Raw genomic sequence first — 17,731 nt, 5'->3', positions numbered from 1 at the left:
CCTATGGCTTTAAGCCCTACCATTTCCTTTTTTATCCTATTACTGGGCAAAGACCCATGTATCTAGTTTGCCATTTGCATTTGTGCCTTATTGGTTCATAGGTAGACCACTCCCCTTACACTCTAATATAGTGCTTAGTAAAGGGGTGGATCCTCCTCTTTGGCTGCATCTGTTGACTTCCACTGAGCCTGGGATCAACTGGGCCCCAGTAAGCCATCTACCCTAGAGACTACATCTAACTCTAGTCAAGTTGGAGAACAATGATGGGACGATGTGAATGAGGAATAGCTAGATGGTAACATCCTAAGAGCACTTTCTAGGAAAAGTAAGGCAGAGAGGCATAGGTAGAAAGAGCATTTTCTGGCTCCAACCTGGAGGTTAGCTGGAAAATATCCTTCCTTACAGGCATTGTTGCCTTAGCATAGGGCCACAGTTAAGATTCAGGATTCAGGTAAGTGTAAATCCCTGATCCATAGTCGGCTGTTGGGATCCTTAACAGCTAAGGTCTGCATCCTGAGGACCTGAGGTATCTGTTCAGACTACCCTCCATAGTGGTGCCTTGCTGTCAGGTGTCTTTACCCTGCCCAGACTCATTAGAGGTGGGATAAACCGGTGGACATCCTCTCTTTCTATCCTCAGAGTGTTAAACTGTTATCTCCTCTGTGTGAGTATTATTTTCAACCCTGTGCACTAATTGTCTTGGACAATAAATAAGTTTGTTTCATTGCAAAGAACTTTCTGGCGCCCATGATTTATATTACTTTGCACACAGCCTAAGTGAGTTGTAGTTTCACTACACCCCAAGGATATTTCAACATAGTGAAAGCCCATCTGATGTGTAGAGTTCTATATACCCCATTCTCTAAAAGCCATTCTAGCTGGTATTGCCTGTTTTACAGCCAGATGGGGGTTACATACATTAAAATGATTTAATTAGTCACGGTAGATCATAAATGTATTAGGCATACACTGCCCCCCTTCAGCCCCTCCTTCAAACTTAAATAAAAATTGTTGCTGAAAAGAATTCCTTCCCTGATCTACTAATACATTTAAATGATATAATTAATCATGCTAGATCATATATGTATTAGGCATACACTGCCCCCCCCCCCCTCAGCTGTTGCTGAATTACATCTCTGAGCATCCCACTGAGTTGGGAACTGTAATTCAGTAACAGAAGGAGGTTGACAGCAGGTTAGACACCCTAGATATTTTTAAAGGGTATTCTAGAGAGCCGCTCATTCTCCTTTTACGATGACTGGTTTATCCTGCACATCAATTGAAACTGACAGAAAGAATCTACTCTCTTTGAGGCATGTACTAGATAGCTAAGTCATCTTTCTCTATATCAAGGAAATTTATTAGATGAATGGGCAATTGTTTTTGTGGGAGAATTCTTCTGGGTTACTCCATGCTATAACAATAACCTCCATGTTCCCTTCATCATGTTCTCACTCTTTCTGTCTTCCTTCCTAATGATGTTAGGAGACTGTTTGCTTTGTCTAATCGGATGCAGACTGCATTCCATAGGTTATAGCTCCGGAAAAACAGTAGTGTCTGAAAAACTGATTTCATTGCAGATATGCTAATTGGGAGCTTCCTCTCTCCTTATTCGCTCTCCCGGTCAATTGACCTTGAGTACAGAATGATTTAACCCCTTTGTGTTGGGAAAATCTTTAGTAGGATTTTAAGGCAGAGTGGGCATTTGTAACTTTATTAGATTAAAAGTAGTTTGTCTAATCTTTCAGGGTGAATGAGCATTTAAGTTTGAAAGTTTTTAATCTCCTAAGGTGGCCATACACAGATTTCTATTGCCAATTTGAGTCTTTTAGACCGATTAGGCAGCTTATCTGCCTGTTTATGGGCATCCCCTATGGGTGTACCCAACCGACATCTGGCCTAAAGTTGCCCAGATCTCGATTGGATCGGGGACTGCATTGGCTAGTTAATTTTCCTTGGTCCCATAGCGCCTATGCCCGCTGTTTCAGTTCAGTCAGGCAGGTTTGATTTTCCTTTTGGATCAGGGACTGCATGAGCTCATTGATGCAGAGTATGGCACAACAGGCAGCATAGGGCAGGCAGAGTATAGCACACACAGGCAGCATAGGGCAGGGAGCGTATGGCACACACAGGCAGCATAGGGCAGGCAGAGTATGGCACACACAGGCAGCATAGGGCAGGCAGAGTATGGCACGCACAGGCAGCATAGGGCAGGCAGAGTATGGCACGCACAGGCAGCATAAGGCAGGCAGAGTATGGCAAACACATGAAGCATAGGGCAGGCAGAGTGTGGCACACATAGGCAGCCCTACAGGCAGGGTAGGGCAGGGGGAGTATGGCACACACAGGCAGCATAGGGCAGGCACAGTATGACACACACAGGCAGCCCTACAGGCAGGGTAGGGCAGGGAGAGTATGGCAAACACAGGCAGCATAGGTCAGGCAGAGTATGGTACACATGGCAGCATAAAGCAGGCAGAGTATGGTACACACAGGCAGCGTGAGGCAGGCAGAGTATGGCACACACAGGCAACCCTACAGGCAGGGTAGGGCAGGGAGAGTATGGCACACACAGGCAGGGTAGGGCAGGGAGAGTATGGCACGCACAGGTAGTGTTCTGCCTGCCCTACACTACATGTATGTGCCATACTCTGCCTGCCCTATGCTGCATTGGTGTGCCATACTCTACCTGCCACACAGAGGGACCCTGGGTCGCCAGTTGAACAGCACTGAGTTAGAACGATGATTGTTCCCACATTGTAGTTGCTTATTATAAAGTTTGTATGTCTTGCCATTAAATTAATTGGATGCATTAAAATGATATGCTCTATGTTCATCTAAACTAGTACAGTCCAAATGTTGTAATTAAGGTGGTGCACTGCATCCACCTATTTCCCACTTCCACTGGAAGTGATGTCATGCCTGTCATGTTTCATTACTAGAACTTCCCCAGTTCCTCAGGCGTGACGTCACTTCTGGTTGCAAGCGGGGGGAACACATCTGAGTAGGAAAATGGAAGAAAATTCCACTGCACCCTGGACTGCATTGCACCGCTAAGTGATTTTAATGTGCTCAAGACACTTTAATATGTAAGTGCAATTGTTTGTTTGACTTTTTATGATAATAAAACCAATTACACTATGGGCACAGCCCCTGCTGATTAATTGCTTTTATAGAAGGGGAGTTTTGACACCTGCTAGTTGAGTTTGATCTGATACGCTTCCCCTTTGCTAGGGGTCTGTAAGTAGGCATTTCTGCTATACAATCGATTCAGTTCCACCTGAATTCCTTTGCATGCAGTTTTCCCATTCATTTGACCTCACCAATCTTGTGGTTCTACAAGTGTGTGGCCTTATTTATTTTATTCTGCATTCACGTGCTATGTTAGCCATGCTTTCCTATAATGCTATGCAATTAATTTTACGTTTTCTGTGAGAGAAAATACTTGTTCTTTAGTTCTAAAATAATATTTGTAAATCCGATTGCAAAAATATCAAATAGCAGAGAAGTGGTGTATACATATCTAGCATGAGGGAGCTTATGTTTCGAAAATGCAATTGCTTTATTATATTTTAAATCTTTTCTTAATGGGTCTGTGGTCTTCTTTAGCCAAACAAGTATATAGATTTATAGAGCCTGGTCACATTTATATTTAAGCTTGGAGCTATGTTTCTGAGAACTGTATACAGTATATTTCATTTAGCAATAGTTTTGCCTTCACCCTCCCTTTTTACTGTCAAGTAAACATACAGATTTTTTGTTTTCCTTTTTCAAAACACATCTTTCGTCACATGAATACTGGGGGATACGAACCTGGAAATTTGATAATAAAGAACTAACCCTAAAAACAACTTTCTTATGCTAACACATGTGCCAGCGGACTAGCTGCCAACATAACTAAAGTGCTGTAATGTTGTTATAATGGATACCAAATTTCAATCTAGATTGGTGGTCTGTTGTATAAACTTGACTTGTTAAATACTTCTGTGTTTGATTAGCTTGTTGGCACTAGGACTTGATTCAGGATATTAAAAAGTCCTAGTTAAGATAAAATATGACAGGCCTGAATAATGTTTGCCATAAGTCTTTTAACCCAAACCATAAACAAATAAACCCTACATGATTTAGGAAGATTGTTTTAGTGTGTCACATTTAATGAGGCATTATAATAATCCATGCGATCCTGTATAGCAAATATAGTTCAGGAGATTTCATTGTTTGTGTTGCATAAACCACAGAATCTTCATAGGTTTTAACCTATTGTGTTGGATCAGTCTAATTAGTCTCACTAAGATTAAAAATATAAATTACTGTAGTCTGTTACACTCTGCTGTACAGGTATGGGACCTGTTATCCAGAATTCTCAGTGAAAAAAACTGGGTTTTTCAGATGACAGGTCTTTCCTCATTTTTGGGTCTCTATACCTTAAAGGAGAAGTAAAGACAAAATCACAAAATATTACTGTAACTATAGGTCATGTTTATCATTTTTCGCTCATATGGCTGATTTAGTAAGTAATTGTTACTTGAAGTCCCTAATCCCGACTGTTTTGCCAACATGACTGTCCCTTCCCAACCTGTCAGTTATAGCTTCTAATGCTAACGGACTCCTGCTGCACAAATATGGCAGCCCCCTCATAAAGGAACATGGGGGATAACCAACCCCTGTCTTATCAAAGCCTTAACTCATCTATTCAATCTCTCGCTCTCTACTGGAATCTTTCCCTCCCAACTGAAACATGCAATTGTATCCCCTATTCTGAAAAAACCCTCCCTTGATCCCTCCAATCCTACTAACCTCCGACGCTATTACTCTCTGACAATAACCTCCTGGATCCCTTACAATCTGGTTTTAGACAACAACACTCCACCGAAACTGCTCTAACCCGACTAACAAATGACCTCCTTTCGGCTAAAGCCAAAAAACACTACTCGCTACTAATACTTCTCGATCTCTCTGCTGCTTTTGACACTGTGGATCACCCTCTTCTCCTCCAGACTCTCCGCTCTCTTGGCCTTCGTGACACTGCCTTATCCTGGTTTTCATCTTATCTCTCAGATAGATCCTTCAGTGTCTCTTACAATAGTGAATCGTCTTCTCCCTTGCCTCTTTCTGTCGGGGTTCCCCAAGGCTCTGTCCTGGGCCCCTTACTATTTTCTCTCTATACCTCCTCACTTGGCAAACTAATCAATTCTTTTGGCTTTCAGTACCACCTCTATGCTGGCGATACTCAGATCTATCTTTTCTCTCCTGATCTCAACCCAGAGCTTCTAACTCGCATCTCTTCCTGCCTGTCCGCCATCTCCACTTGGATGTCCCAGCGTTACCTTAAATTAAACCTCTCTAAAACTGAACTGGTTCTATTTCCCCCATCCAACGCCCACATTGTTCCCGAGGTATCTATAACGGTTAACAATTCTACCATCACCCCATCTTCCCAGGCCCGGTGCCTTGGGGTTATCCTTGATTCTGCCCTGTCCTTCACTCCTCATATCCAATCACTTACCACATCATGTCACTTTCACCTAAGAAATATCTCCAAAATCCGATCATTTATCACCCAAGATGCTGCCAAAATTCTTATTCACTCTCTTATAATATCTCGCCTGGACTACTGTAACTCCCTATTAATTGGCCTTCCCCTCCAAAGACTGTCCCCACTCCAGTCCATAATGAATACTGCTGCCAGGCTCATACACCTCTCCAACCGCTCATGCCGTGCCACTCATCCCTGCACTGGCTTCCCCTACCATCCAGGATAAAATTCAAACTAATGACCCTCACATTTAAAGCAGTCCATAACTCTGCCCCACCCTACATCTCTGAACTCATCTCTAGGTACCATCCAACCCGCTTGTTACGCTCCTCTACTGACCTGCTCCTCAACTTCCTCACACGCTCGCATTCAAGACTTTGCAAGGGCTGCCCCCCTTCTCTGGAATTCGCTCCCACAAACTGTCAGACTATCTCCCAATCTCTCTGCCTTCAAGAGATCTCTAAAAGCACATTTATTCAGAGAAGCCTACCCTAATCTAGTTTAGCAATACCCTGTGCCACACCTCTCACAACTCTGGTCATGCCCATGCCCACACCTTGTGTCTCAACCCTTTCTCCTTGTAGTTTGTAAGCTCTTTTGGGCAGGGCCCTCTTCACCTCTTGCATCGGTTATTGATTGCTCTATATGTTACTCTGTATGTCCAATGTATGTAACCCACTTATTGTACAGCGCTGCAGAATATGTTGGCGCTTTATAAATAAATGTTAATGTAATGTAATAAGATGGGTAATGTAAAAGCATCTGGCAGATACATTTATGGCAAAATTATAAAGTTCATGCAAACACAATATTATGATATACAGTCGTATGAAAAAGTCTGGGAACCCCTCTCAGCCTGCATAATAATTTACTCCATTTTCAACAAAAAAAGATAACAGTGGTATGTCTTTCATTTCCCAGGAACATCTGAGTACTGGGGTGTTTTCTGAACAGAGATTTTTACTGAAGCAGTATTTAGTTGTTTGAAATTAAATCAAATGTGAGAAACTGACTGTGCAAAATTTGGGTACCCTAGTAATTTTGCTAATTTGAATGCATGTAACTGTTCAATACTGATTACTGGCAACACCAAATTGGTTGGGTTAGCTCGTTTAGCCTTGAACTTCATAGGCAGGCATGTCCAATCATGAGATCATTTTTTTTTCTTTCTTTCTTTGCCAGTCTTTTTTTTTCACTAAAACTTTATTTCTGATCTTGTTCTATAATTATTTGATTTATTTGGTTGCATTTTTGAGTTTTTTGGGCGTTTTCATAATTGATTTCTGTTTTTTAATTATTTTGTTCCATTTTAACTTTTCTATTGCTATTGGGTGCTGAATTTGCAGTGACCTTGGTGGATCCAGGGCTCTGACCACCGATTTCATTGCAATTATTGTTCTTTCATTGCTTTTAGTTGTTTTATTGCATTTTTGTAATTTGATTTTATTACATTTGCATTGTTCTTTATTGCGTGTTTAGTGCCCCCAAAAAGGTTGCTTTTGCAGTTACATTGGTGGATCCAGGGCTCTGACCACCGATTTCATTGCAATTATTGTTCTTCTGTTGGTTTAGGTGGTTTATTGGATTTTTACTGATTTTATTGTGTTTTCTTTGCATTGTTCTTTATTGCATGTTTAGTGCCCCAAAAAAGGTTGCTTTTGCAGTGACATTGGTGGATCCAGGGCTCTGACCACCAATTTCATTGCAATTATTGTTCTTTCATTGCTTTTAGTGGTTTTATTGCATTTTTGTGATTTGATTTGGCCACGTCTTTATGTGCACCCATACATATGGGTTATTGTTTTATTCAGGCAAACTTGCAGATTGATGTTAGTACATTTTTGGTAGTTGCCATGGAGATTTTGAGGAGAAAGCTAGGTTTGTATCTGGTTTTTCCTTGATTTCTGACCAAAGCGTTGACTTCTGCAAGGAACTGCGGCCACAATTTTCCATGTAGAAAGAGAAGATTGGTGCCTCTGAATAGCTGAAGGTGTGCACTTTTTGTGGGGGCTATTTCACAGGTAGGGGGGTTAACAGGTTAATCTTGGCTACTGTGGACAACTAAATGTCCTGAAATGCCTTTTCCCCAGCAATAAAGTGAATCACCAGTGGAAAGGCATATGCGTCCTTTTGTTTTTTGAAATAAAACAAAGTTTCCTGCAGGAGGAAACTTTTCCTGCCTTCAGAAAACGAAGCAACGTGTAGGCCTTCCAACCGGCAATTAACTCTATTGCTGGTGGTAGCAGAGGTTTAACTGCGGGCAACTAATCTCTCCGTGGGCCATCACCCTAAGACAATTCCTGCTAATAAGATTACTGAGATGGACACTGGAATATGAGAAGGAACATCCTGTTTGTTATTCCTCTGCCTCTATGTTTATTATTTGCCCTCATTTATCTACAAGATGGTTTTTCTAATATAGATTTCCTTCCTTTCAGAAGGTAAAATGACAAATGCATGTATACCATATGAACTTACTTACTTTTTATTAAAATATGCATGGTGTTTTTTTCCTGCAATGGACACTGAGTTGTTCATAAGTATTTCACTCATCCTGCAATTGCCAGGTTTTGTGCATGTTTGAGGATGATTAATGAAATGCTGTTATTTGTACTGAGAAAATAGAAAGGGAAAAAGTAGCCATAGTTCTATAATATAAATATCAAATTATAATAAAACAAGATATTCCCTGTATAATAGAGTTTTGTAGTGTATATACAGTTGTTGGATCCATTATCTGGAAACCTTTTATCTAGAAAGCTCTGAATTTGGAAGGCCATCTTCCATGTAATAATAAAACAGCACCTTGTACTAAGCTGCAGTACTATAGAGTCTATATTGGTAGCAAAACAATCCTATTTGGTTTATTTAATCTTTTAATGATTTTTAGAAGGCTTAAAATATGGTGATCCAAATTATGGAGAATTTTTTTATCCAGAAAACTCCAGGTACCAGGTTTTCCCGGACAGTAGGTCATATACCTGTAGTTGCCAACATTTTGAAATCATTTCCAAGTACACTTTGCTGTTGACCTGGTTGTTAACATACAAAACTGTGTCTATGCTGGCCCACCAATTGCGATTGATATCCATGAATCCAGAAACTGGCCAGCCCCTCTTTACTTCCTGTTGTTTTTGTAGTTTGTGAACTCTGCACGGAAGGCTGTCACCATTAGTGTGGCCCCACTTTCCATCTGTTTGTCCCATGGGCTGATTGGTCATAGGACCATAGGAGATAGACTTGTGTATTGCTGCTTTTACTTCAAAGAGGCATGTGTATGCTGAATGCTGAACTCCCCCCATTATGTTAATATGTTTTAAAAATAAATTTAGGGGAAAAAAAATCCTGGCACAAAGATTAAAATAGATGGAATGTTCCCAGATATGATTTGGCTGTTCATACTATTTTGTGAATTAACGGTGCTTACATGTTATTTCTAGACAGGGCAATGCCATAGTTTCCAGCTTTGTGAAACTTATACAGTTTTTGCTTTAAACAGCATGTTAATTATCAGACCACTTTTATAGTTAGTATGATTCTAATGTGAAGGTCAACCTAAGATTAATGTAGTTGCTATATAGTGAAAAATGTAGAACCTCAAGTTTTGGAGTGATATTTGTGTTTCAGAATAGAATTTAAATAGGGGCAATAACTAGCATTTTTTTCCCACAAAGCCAGAATGCAAAGGCCCAAAGGCTCACTGCTTATAATTTATCAAATCTGCATTCCAGCCATGGAACATGCAAATAGGTTTATAAACTAAATAGCTATTATAGCACCTGAAGTCAAATGGCAGAACTGAGCAAAGAGTTTCCACAAAGGCATAATATAAATAAAACCACGCAAACAAGTGGTCCTTCAACTGACATATTTAGGCCACAAGCAGCTAAGCATAAATTACGTATATGTCAAATCACATTTATGTGTAATTTCTTGCTTCCTGTACTTTTGGACCTGACCACAAAGCAAACAACTTCTTGCGGTTGTAATCAATTCTTACACATGCATTACAGTTACATAGCACAGACACTCTTCACCACAGGATGTGTAAAATTGCAATTTCCCTTTTTAAAAATTCCTACATGAAAAGTCAATAAGATAACAAGTGTCTGATTGATTAAGGTAGCAGTGTTTGGACTACATTAAGAAACTCAAACTGATATGAAAAATACAAGAGTCTACATTGTATAAAATAAATAAGCTATGTGGAGTTTTTTCCATGTTTGCTTCTTGTGACGTTAAATGGCCTTATACTAACAAATAATGAATTTAAAATGCAAGAAATGCCTAGTATGTTGTATTCTAAGTAAATTGGGAGCATATACCTTATCAGCACATTCATGTCTGCTCCCACTGACTTGGATACTCTGCTCTTTTAGTGAAAAACAGCAGTGACAAATGCCCTTCTCTGCCTGCCATTGCCTTTAATAATAGTGAGTGAAAAGAACACTGTTCACAAAGAGTGGTGATGGAACTTTGGTGTCAGAGTGAGTGTCTCCAACAAAAGCACTCACTTTTTTCCTGACGATAATGGTTCTGTATGCATGAGACCTGATGCTTTCCGTCCTCTAGTTTTAGAAGCAATGCAAGTTGAGAGGTATGATTTGTGTTCTGCTCATTACTCCTGTATGGCAACAATGGACAAAACACCCTCTGTGCCATAGACATTAAACACCAATGCAGGAAAAGGGTGTATCATTTTCCAGTTTTTATTACTTGGCTCTGGTTGTACTTATAGTCTCACCCACATATACAAAAACATTTAAATCTTTAAGGAGAACTAAACCCTCCATGAACAAAAACCTCCATCCACTGCCCTCCATCAGTCCCAGGCCACTCCCCACTGCATCCATTACATAGAAAAGCATCCCAATTTGTGAACCTGACATACAAATGCAGAGTAGTGCAGTGGAGTTCCCAGGCCCCGTTGTTAAATTTTCTTTGAATCATTTCGCTTCAACTGCACATGTGCCAGCAAGCTCTGTGTCGGTGAACTCATCTGAAGAAAATCCAAAGATACAGAAGATAGCACCTGAGGACTCTGCTGTGCTACTCTGCATCTAAATGTCAGGTTCACAAATTGGGATGCTTTTCCGTGTAATAGACTCAGCAGGGAGGGGGCCCATGGAGGGGCTTTTGTTTGTGGGGGGATTTATTTATTCTGTAACAGCAAAACATGTTTTTTTTACAAAACACATCAGTTAATAGTACTTCTCCAACAGAATCCTACATTGAAATCCATTTTTCAAAAGCGTAAACAGATTATTTTATATTTAATTTGGAAATTTAATGTGGGGCTAGACATATTCTTACTTTCCCAAGTGCCCTCACCGTGTGACTTGTACTCTGGGAAACTTCAGTCACTCTTTACTGCTGTGTTGCAATTTGGAGTGATAGCTAGGTAGCAAGATAACAGTTCCCTGAAACTTGCATTGCTAAATATGCTTCTATGCCCCACCTAGTGGTAGATATGAGATAGCACTTGTTAGTAAAAATCCAAGTATAACTCATAACTTCTTCAGTTACTCTGAGTAGGAGAAATAATAGCTTATCCGAAAGCAGTTCTATTGTGTAGTGCTGGCTTCCACTGAAAGCTCAGAATCGGGTACAACACACTGAGATGGTTGCCTACACACCAATTTTACAGCTAAAATATATATTTATTGGTTCAAGTATAAACTTTTAAATGGTCGAATTAATTTACAATGTGAACAGTGTAATATAGTAATAAAAGCTATACCATAAAAATTCTCAGAATCCCTTTAAGACCATATCTGAGACCTAAATGTATTAGTGCTCAGTAGTTTACATACAGCATTTGCTTTATTCCCCAATAATCTCTTTCTTTCACTAGCGGTTGGCAATTCACATTTGTAAGGCTAATAAAGAAATTCTGAAATCTTTAGTCTCAATCTATGTTGTTCATTCAACAAAACTATATTAAACCAGTTTAGCTAATTATTAATGATAAAACTTTGGATGTACATGTGCATAGCAAGATCTTATATTTTAGAATAGATGAAAGCAGAAAAAAATTATGTTGTGTGCACAGTTATGTTTAATAGGATATATTATCTTGAATGCTTGGGACCTGTGGTTTTCCAGGAAAGGGACATTTCTGTAATTTGGATCACCATGGAACAATGTAGCAGAAGTCAGCTTTTCCTAATTTGGTGTATTAAGTAATCTGAACCTTTTTATAAACATGTTATATTCTGGTATAAACCTTGATGTCACATATGCAGTTTTATACTGAATAAGTTTACAACTAGCATACTTTTACTGAAAAGTGGTCATAAAATTTCCACTTCATTTGAATTGTAGGTTATAGGCTTGGTTGGGCGGCAGGAGGCAACAGAATAGACCTCTAATGCAGTAGTCTCAATATAGTGCTTACACTAAAGCAAAGCTGCCAAAAAAGTTCCCTTGTAAAAGATGTGTTTAGTTTCCTAACTTTGAAAGAGTAACATTGTATTCCTATAATAGTGCTAGTGCTTCTAATAGTGTCAGAAGCATTTTCTTTTTCTAGTTTGACAGTTTGCTTTTTTTAGGCAAAACCACATTTAAAATGAAGCATATTTAAAGCAGGTCTTAAGATACAATCTTGCCAGGTATTGACAAAACGGTGGTTTGTTTGTATTTCAATAGTGTACTGATTATGACCTGGATTTTGGAACAGAGTGTCTGCACTTGGCTCTGCAATACAGCAACGTGAAAGCTAAGCTGTTAGAAGGACCACCTGATCTCTGGAAGGTAAGATAAACATGGCATGCTGAACCCCACCCCACAGTGTTTGCTCTACATTCTCTTGCTACATATACACAAGTGATGATATGACAGGCTATCAACCAGTCTGCAGTCACTGGAGCCTGTAGCTTATGCAGTAATGCCTGCCCTAAGTAACAGTTGACAGCATGCAGTGTCTGAAGAGCAGTTTTGCATGAATGGTGCTTTTAATTTGACAACTGTGATTGATCAAGGTAGATAACCTTTATTTCACTAAACCCACTGGAGCTTTTTTGTACAGAAGAAAAATCTTTTAAAACTGTTATTTCTTTATCCCACTCCCAATAGTCTTAATTTGAGTAATTTTGCTAGTACATGGAAAAACCATGTAAGGGTATAGGATCTTTTATAGTAATGTGTGGATTGACAAAAAGTCGACCTGCACCCACCGAGCCCCAGTATTAACAGACCTGCTCCCACCTCTCTCTTACATCACGAAAAGGGTGGGGCATGCAGGCATAAATCTAGTAAAAGCGATGTGTGGAGGCAGAAGTGGGCCATAGTAAGGTTGCAGACTGGGTGGGACCATGGCAAAATTCAGCCTGAACTCATCCGAAAAAAGATGTGCGGATGTTGGCCAAATCTAAATACTCTTTTATCCATAATGCCTGGGACCTGGGTTTTCCAGATAAGGGATCTTTCTGTAATTTAGATCCCCATACCTGAAGTCTGCAAGAAATCATTTAAACATTAAATTAACCCAATAGGATTGGTTTGCCACCAATATGGATTTGTGCAGCTTAGTTACCATTATGTACAATGTACTGTATACTAGAGAAAAAGGGAATCATTTTTAAAAATTAGAATTATTTGCTTAAAATGGGAGATGAGCTTTCTGGAAAACAGGTATCTGGATAAGGGATTCCATGCCTGAACTAGCAGAAATTACTCAAATTAAAAGATCAATATATTGTTGAACTTGTCCTATGCAAATATGTTTTTAAAAGATTTTTTGTTTAGTCCTTCTTTTTGTAGCTAAGGTATTCCCCAGTAAAAGGCATGCAACTGAGGGCGGTGGATGGCAGATATCCAAGCACTCCCAGTTTAACTCTTTATATTACAGAGAAGATAAATACATTAAAAACAAAGATAGAGTCACTTCTCTGTATTGCTGTAGAGCCACACATTTACCAGTGCCTTACAATGAATATATTTATTTAAAAAAACAGAGACCCTTCAGACTAGTTATACAAAAGTAGGATCCAGATGTAGGTCATGGTGTGTCTATACATGTGGATTAACCTGTAGGTATTTTATATTCAGGTGCAGACAATGTAAAACACCATATCATTAATGCATATTGTATGAATAACACATATCCTTCTCAGACTTGCCTGCAGTGTTGTGGGTAATTAGCAGAGTTGCTTATGGTCTAACCAATATAAAGTACTGCTGTAAGGCATATTTTTATTGGTATTTAATTCCTTCCTGCTCACTGTAATTAATGAGGTTCATTTGTGCTTTAGGTTACCTACAAAAGGGATTTATATGCAGCTGAATCTGTTATAAAAGGTAGGTATACATATTTTACATTTAATTAATATTTTATATTTAATTAAAATGTTAAAATGCAGTGGTAACCTACATATGTTTGCCATTTGAACAATTTAATTGTTTACTTTGTTTTTCTTTGCCTTTCATGACCCCCAAAGAAAAATGCACCAGTACTTAATCCTTGCCCTTACACTGCATAACCTCATAACCTCTGCTTTAAATAAAACTTTTCAGAGGAATCTTGATTATATCACCTTTCAGCTGCTAGTTGACCTGTGCTGTAAAATTGTAATTTTTTTTCTCGGTGGTTCTCACACTGATGCCTTTGCATCCTACTCAGTAGCTTTCTGCCCATTTTACCAGGAACAGAGCTTAGAGGCACTTGGCACATGGTGCCCTTTGTGGGTAGCAGGGGAAGAAGACCTAGCTTTGCGCCTTATGAATAGCAAAGTCTACTTTTGTAAGGTGATCTACACAAGGAGCTTGTATACTTGCATGAACATGTTCCTACTCTGCGTATAACTTCACATTCTGGAAATAAGTGTATGATACTTATTCATTTCAATAGTACTTTTGTAAATAAGCCTGTATATGTTAAGGTTACAAAATGTCATAATACAGCTTCTTTGGCTGTATTACATTTACAATTGAATATTGGTGCACAATTTAATGCCAGACTGTGCTACCGCAGTTGGTCACATATTGTCGCCAGTACATGTATACATCCAAGTGCGACACACACCAGCACTGAAGCAAGGCATATGTATAGGGTTTTTAAACTTGCTAGTCATCTTCATTATTGTGAAGCTGTCTTTTCCTACCTGGTGAGTAATACTGAGTTTCTTTGACTAACTATGATTCCTGCCTCTTGCCCTTGACCTCTGGCCTGTCCTTTGACCAAGATATTGCCTCCTGTTTGTACTTTACCTGGCACCCATGTCACTTTTCTGCTAGCTTTAGCTCTGTTTCACCTTCAGTGTTATCTGTCTAGTGAGAGAATAGTAGGGGAAGCTAATGTTCACCTTCTGACAAAGTGGTCTTTGAGCCACGAAACGTGTTGAACATGATGTTTGCTCTTACAACTGTTCTCCATAGTGTGTCTGAATATATGCTGTTAAGTGCTACTAATAAAAGGATGTTTTTAACTGAATATTGAGACTGTTGTGCTATACTTCATAATGTAGGATAATGGTGGAGTAGCGCACTGCTAATGTTGTCCACATGACTCCATTCAGCCCCTTGATTCCAAATCATCATAAGATTTGGGGTCACTTCTAAAACAAAACCAATTTCAAAGGGCTGCATTGATTGAATTTACTTTAAATGCAAACAGTTTGCAATCAGCCCTGTAAAGCTGGCAATACACAGGCAGATTTTGTCACCACTATGTGAGCGATCTTATCAGCTAACCAATCAATTTACCAAACAATTTATCCATCAGTATCTGATAATCCTTTCCACTGGCTGATTACATTTTTTTACATGAAAATGTTTAAACCTGTCCAATCGACTGTTGGGACAATGTTGTCGAACGAAAATAAATTTCATGACTGTGTGCACCCCAATCAATGTAACGATAAGTAGATGGTGTTATCAGATGGTCCATAAAATTGTCTTAATTCTGCAGCCACATTCATATCAACGGGAACTGGTTTGCCAGGACATCACCTTGTATGCTATAGGCCTAAGAGTACAGTATTTTGGTAAATTAGGATCCAGATGGAGTTATGTGTTCTAATAATAAATATTCTGTATGGTACTAAAATATTCAGAATTTCCCACTTAAACATATTTCATACAGCTGGCAAAAGAGCCAACCCAAACAAAAATTATTGTAGCTTTGTTATGAAAATCACCAGATGGTAAAAATGTAACCATCACATAACAGAGTTATAGGTCACTCGCATGGACAGATATGAAGAACTTCCAGACTGATGTCAATACATGCACCAGAATTCATCTGCTGTCCCAGTCATTTGCTCTGAGCCATCACATGCATTAAGTACAGTCACACATTCATGGTGAATATTAATGTCTTTCTCTTATGGATAGTTGACCATGACAAATTATGTTTAAGCAGCTTAACACTAAGCCAAAGGAAGCTTTTCTACTTGAAGTACTAGTTTATAGGTATAGGCATTTCATATCAAGAGTATGCTGGATGTTGTTGCCGCCAATATTTAGCTTTCTAAGTAACTACGGCTGTACACTGACACCAAAGTTAGCTTTGGGCACTATTAAAGCCATATGGCTCTTGTTTTACCCTGTATGTATAATTTTGTAATGAACTGTGCAATTTTCTTTTCACAGAGCTTGCAGCAAGCAGCTTTAGTTTGACCCTTGAGTGCTGAGCTTGATGGATTTTAATGCATTGCTTTAGGGTTAGTGTTTTGCAATTACCTCAGCTTTATTATGTATTTTTGTCATGGTTTAAAATCCAGATCTGGATATCATAAGCAATGGATGTTTAGGAAATATTTTGCCTACTGTGAAAATATATTTGTCTCAAACTGGGTTTGCACTATAAACAAATTGCCGTTATTTGAAAGCAAAAGCAGAAATGGTTCTGTCTTGTATTTCTATCGTATGCAATAATATATCTTTAAATATCTTTTCATGCTTTCATGTTCATTTTATGCTGTCCCCTGTAATTTAATATAAAGAGCCCAGTGTGGAAAATTCAAGTGCGCACCCATCACCCAACAGGCAATCAAGTGAGTTAAAAGATCAAATCCTTTGTCAAAGTCCCATCTAAAGAATTTAACAATGCATTTCTTTGTTTTAAGGGAATTACGAGAAAGGATTTGAACTTTTGGCATACTAGATCACCTGTCTGACCTGCTTGTACCTGACTGTGTAAATGTCTGGAGGCTGTGTGCTTCATTTTGACACATCGGAAGTATGCATTTGTCCTTGTAGTGATGGCTCTGGAGAGCTGCAGCTGGATACCCCTACAAACACAGTGAGTTCCATGGACAAAAATACACAAAAAAGTAATTTGTAGATGAAAGAAAACACACTTTTCAAATTGTAGACTTCTATGAATAGGCCCCCTTGTGTTCTTGTGTAAACTATAACAATGGAGCAGTAGGGTGTGTGCACCTGGGTCCATATTTTTGATGAGTGAAATTTATCACACTGTTTGACACTGGTTTAATTTCAGTGTTTTTACACTCCCCATCTCTGTGGGTTGGCATAGTAGTAGAGTAGTGTGGACTTAGTATGGGATCCATTATCCAGAAAGCTCCATTTTAACAAAATAATTCAACATTTTTCAAATGATTTCCTTTATCTTTGTAATGATAAAACAATACCCTGTACTTTAGCCCAGCTTAGATATAATTAATCTTTACTGGAAGCAAAACAATCCTTTTGGTTTTATTTAATGTTTAAATTATTTTTGGTAGACCTAAGGTATAGAGATCCAAATTACAGTAAAAAAACTCTTATCCAGAAATTCTCAGGTCCCAAGCATTCTGTGGTGCACACAGCTTTTAGTAGCTTTGGGTCAGCAACATATTGCCCAAAACTGTACCCCACAGCACATAATGCTTTGACACTGTTTACTTTTATTAGCCCACACCTCTGGTGGGGGAAGCAAATTTAGGGTAATAGATGCCCTTTAATCCAGGGGTGTAGTGCAACTGAATACTCAGTCTTTTGCACTTTTAAAATAATATGCAATGCGGCAAGGGGTAAGCAGATAACACCCGTTCCATTCCTGTGTGAAACCTTAAATGAACCGGATGCAACTTGCACAGTGTTTGCAAACAGGTTTTGCATCTTTATTCTAAAATAGATTGCCCTTAGTAATATTTTGTTTGTGTTTTGCACTTTAGCCCTATTAGTTAATTACGCAGCAACTGCAAAAGTTGCATACACAATACTGTTCCCTTTTAGGGTTTTCTGTTGTGC

General features: G+C 39.0%; 1 protein-coding gene across 8 annotated transcripts in view; it reads left to right on the top strand.

Annotated features, from left to right (window-relative positions):
- The window catches only part of crppa (CDP-L-ribitol pyrophosphorylase A), a 110,376-nt gene that overhangs the window by 31,521 nt on the left and 61,124 nt on the right, over positions 1 to 17,731 (top strand). For all 8 annotated transcript variants that reach the window (XM_031903376.1, XM_031903378.1, XM_012964685.3 and 5 more), the window contains 2 exon segments: positions 12,185 to 12,289; positions 13,789 to 13,834. In XM_031903376.1, the coding sequence (XP_031759236.1) occupies positions 12,185 to 12,289; positions 13,789 to 13,834 (151 nt within the window).

Source organism: Xenopus tropicalis, chromosome 6 (assembly GCF_000004195.4).
Source record: "Xenopus tropicalis strain Nigerian chromosome 6, UCB_Xtro_10.0, whole genome shotgun sequence".
Taxonomy (NCBI): Eukaryota; Metazoa; Chordata; class Amphibia; order Anura; family Pipidae; genus Xenopus; species Xenopus tropicalis.
Note: the sequence above shows the minus strand (reverse complement) of the source record. Positions and strands in the feature narration are given on the sequence as shown.